This window comes from Glycine max, chromosome 13 (assembly GCF_000004515.6).
Source record: "Glycine max cultivar Williams 82 chromosome 13, Glycine_max_v4.0, whole genome shotgun sequence".
NCBI lineage: Eukaryota > Viridiplantae > Streptophyta > Magnoliopsida > Fabales > Fabaceae > Glycine > Glycine max.
The window spans coordinates 31,688,133-31,691,482 of NC_038249.2; the positions used below are offsets into that span (position 1 = coordinate 31,688,133).

At 37.3% G+C, this 3,350-nt stretch overlaps 1 protein-coding gene across 1 annotated transcript; it reads right to left on the bottom strand.

Annotated features, from left to right (window-relative positions):
• Positions 1 to 343: 343 nt before the first annotated feature.
• Positions 344 to 2,970, bottom strand: LOC100811844 (uncharacterized). Its single transcript, XM_003541584.5, has one exon. It carries the CDS (start codon positions 2,503 to 2,505, stop codon positions 640 to 642), a length of 1,866 nt encoding a protein of 621 aa, XP_003541632.1. The 5' UTR covers positions 2,506 to 2,970; the 3' UTR covers positions 344 to 639.
• Positions 2,971 to 3,350: the final 380 nt, after the last annotated feature.

Genomic DNA, 3,350 nt, shown 5'->3' on the forward strand with positions numbered 1-3,350 from the left:
ATGTACACCAAGAATCTAATCAAGTAGACAAAAATTCTTACTAGAAGGTAAACTGAAGAGGTTTGCATTTGAAGTTTCACCTTCAGTTATGAATTCTCAATCTCATAATTTTATATTGGTTGTTTAAGAAAATTAGAAAGCTATGGAAAGCCCAACAAGGATCTATTTTGACGTCGTTCCCTGTCAACAAGAAAAGTTACAAAAACTATCTTATTCAACTTATGTAACTAACCACAAGCCTGTATAGATGACATGCAAGTCATTAAACAATTGGTTAGTAACTATGTTGTTGCACACATGTACTCAAATAGAAGAGATTTGCAAATCAAGCATATACTATAAACTTTGATCTTTATTATCCGTAGACAAATCACAAATGTGTTTTGAGGGATATATAAATCCCCTGCTAATCTATAAATGCAGCTCATAAATACACAACTCAGTGCTTATAAATCAATGAACAAAAGAATGCTTAATCTAATTTTATAGTGGAGGCTACTTCCATAGTTTTTTTTATCCAAACACCTGCTATGGTATGCATTATTCTACAGGGAATGCCTACATTTCCAACCCTATCCACTTTGCAGACAAGTTTTTTCTTTTCTGATTGTTTCCTCTCTTCCAACTGAAGCTCCAAGGTCATCTTGCACATAGTGCATTGAGCAGAACATGAGCTAACATGAGATCCACAAAATACTGATGACCAATTTTGCCATCTCGCCACTTCATCTTTGCAGGAGCCCTTCCATAGTGAACTCCATCATTACACCGGTTATCAAAATGCCATGAAAATGTCATATCAAAGTCATCAATCACCCCAGTGATGATGCCAGCTTTCTTCAATTTCTCTATGAGCACTCCATTGAACACCTCCATTTTGTAAGGATTAAATGCTAGTGATCTTGCGTATCCCCCAGTTGCAACTGTGGAACGATAAAAGACTCTTGGCCAAGCTAACCCCCTTTGCTTCACTGAGATCATAACATCTCCCCAGAATGATGCTGCATAGTCTGCTCCAGCAGAAAATGCTCTTATATTACGCCAGTGAACGCCATCATGCAATCCTGAGTTCATGATCACAGTATCTGGGATTGTGTCTTCTGAGAAGTACTTCTTCAACAGATTTTGAAACCCTTTATCTCTCAGAGAATCCAATCCTAGATAGTTTTGTGTTTCATTCCAATGCCCATTAAAAATGCTAGTGATCCTAACTGTTTGAGAAGGGTCTTTTGGGTTCGAAAAGTTCATGTCAAATCTCCTAGGGACAGAATGTATATTGGGCAAATCTAAGACAAAATTGAGCATATTACGTATTGTATCAACATGATTTGAATCACCCCAGAAGAAAATCCATCTATTCTTCAAGCACTTCCAAGCAGACTCAGCTGAAAACATCTTGAATGAGCAGTGAGTTGAATACACCCAACCATTACTCTCTATAACTCCCAACGAACCATCACACCATGGAGCATTACAAGGAAAATCTGGTGCCAAGCATCTGTACCTACCATCATTACCTATTTGGCAGCCATCATTCTTCGCATGCCTTGTCCACCTTCCACACCACACATCCTTGCCAAAATCAGAAGCTTTACAAGTCTCAAGTTCTGGTAACTGAGCACTGCTTTTGTAGAACCTGATTGCAACATTCCAAACCACTCGATCGTAGACAAATCTCCATGGAGTGAACTTCAGACCTTCAAAGTGTCTATAAAGCAGAATTACAGTCAGATTGTAAACCCCAACAAAATCAGGATGAACTTGCAGGGAAATAGAGTAAGAACCATTACTGAAATCTTTCACCAATGGCCTAGATTTCCATGACTCCCCTGCAAGATCAGTCTCAAAGTAATCCCCACCTAAACAACGAGGTTTCCCTAAATCATCCAATGCCTGAAAACCAAACTCATGCACTTCCCCAGCTGATAGCTCTATCAGTTTCCCATCATCCAACCCAGGAATTGATATTCCCACTGTCTTAGAATCTTTACAAGGTTCTCCCCCAGGAGCTAACCATCTTGCTAGAAGACTTGAAGTCAAGTTTGGCTCTAATTCACTTGAAAGCCAAGTTGAATGCCCCTTGACTTCAGGCTTCAGTGGGGTTTTTGTGTCAAGCTTATCAGAGACACCACTACTACTATAGTTCTTAGCAGAAACAGTTTCACTGTGCTCAGACAATGTGATGTTCACAAGATTGTGGGGACCAAAAAGGGTAGTAGCATTGGTTTGGTTTTGATTCAAACTAAGTGGACCATATGGGGAGCTATAATTACTCAAAGTGAGATTTTGATGACAGGAGAGAGTGGAATTAGGAGAATGAGACCTTAGAGAAAAAGAATCTTGACGATACCTCCAGCTCCAAGCTTCAATAACGTTCCTAACAGTGAAGCCATCAATGGTCCAAACCACAACCATGCCACCCAAAACAAGAGCAGTGAGCAACCCAAAACGCCAATGAATAGAAGAAGACCAAAGAGCCCTGTGGCTCTCTACCTTTTCTGGCATCACAAACTTCCCAGATCACCACCACACAGCAGCAACAAACAAAACCAAAAAAGCGCCAAAACCAAATTCCAACTTATCCACAACACCCAACACAACAACAAAGAACAAAGTTGTTATCTTTGATGACAACACTCCAAAAGGGTGCTCTCAAAGCAAAAAAAATGTAAATTTTCTCCAGAAAGAAACAAAAAATAAATAAAAAAAATTGTGGGGTTACTCACAAGGTTGGTTTAATGTCATGTAAGTAGTGAAACAAGATTGTGAAGCCACTAACTACGCAGATATGGCTAATGGCTCAGTCACAGTTCTCAGAGATTTTTCCAAACTTTGATACAGCTGTGTGCGGTGCCTTTAATGCTTCATTTACCCCTGTGTCTAACGCGTTTTAGCTTTTTTCTTATTCTTCTTCTTTGGAGCTTTCGCCGAATATGTCAATAATATGGTCACTGTGGAAGTTGGATTCATCAGAAATTCATTATGAAGACATTAATTATTGGGAGTTGCTGTTACCTCTTTTTTAGGTTAACAGATACTGTAATAGGGTATCATTTACTACCATCCTTTATTAAATTTTATCACTTTAAGAACTTAAATGAATTATTACGCTACTACTTGATATTTTTTTCTGTAAGAATAAAAAATATTTATTAAAAAAATTATAATAACTTACATATTTTAACTGGCTGAATTAAATTTTGGTATTATTTTGAGATTTTAAACTATAGTAAAATAAATAATAAGTATGTTTAAAATATGAAATTAGTTTTGTATTATAGTGATACTGATATGATAATAATGATATCTTTACGTGTTTTTTTACTGATATGATAATAATGATATCTTTA

What these genes read in the sequence shown, in the direction of transcription:
- LOC100811844 (XM_003541584.5), bottom strand. Translation starts at nt 2,505, where the DNA reads ATGCCAGAAAAGGTAGAGAGCCACAGGGCTCTTTGGTCTTCTTCTATT.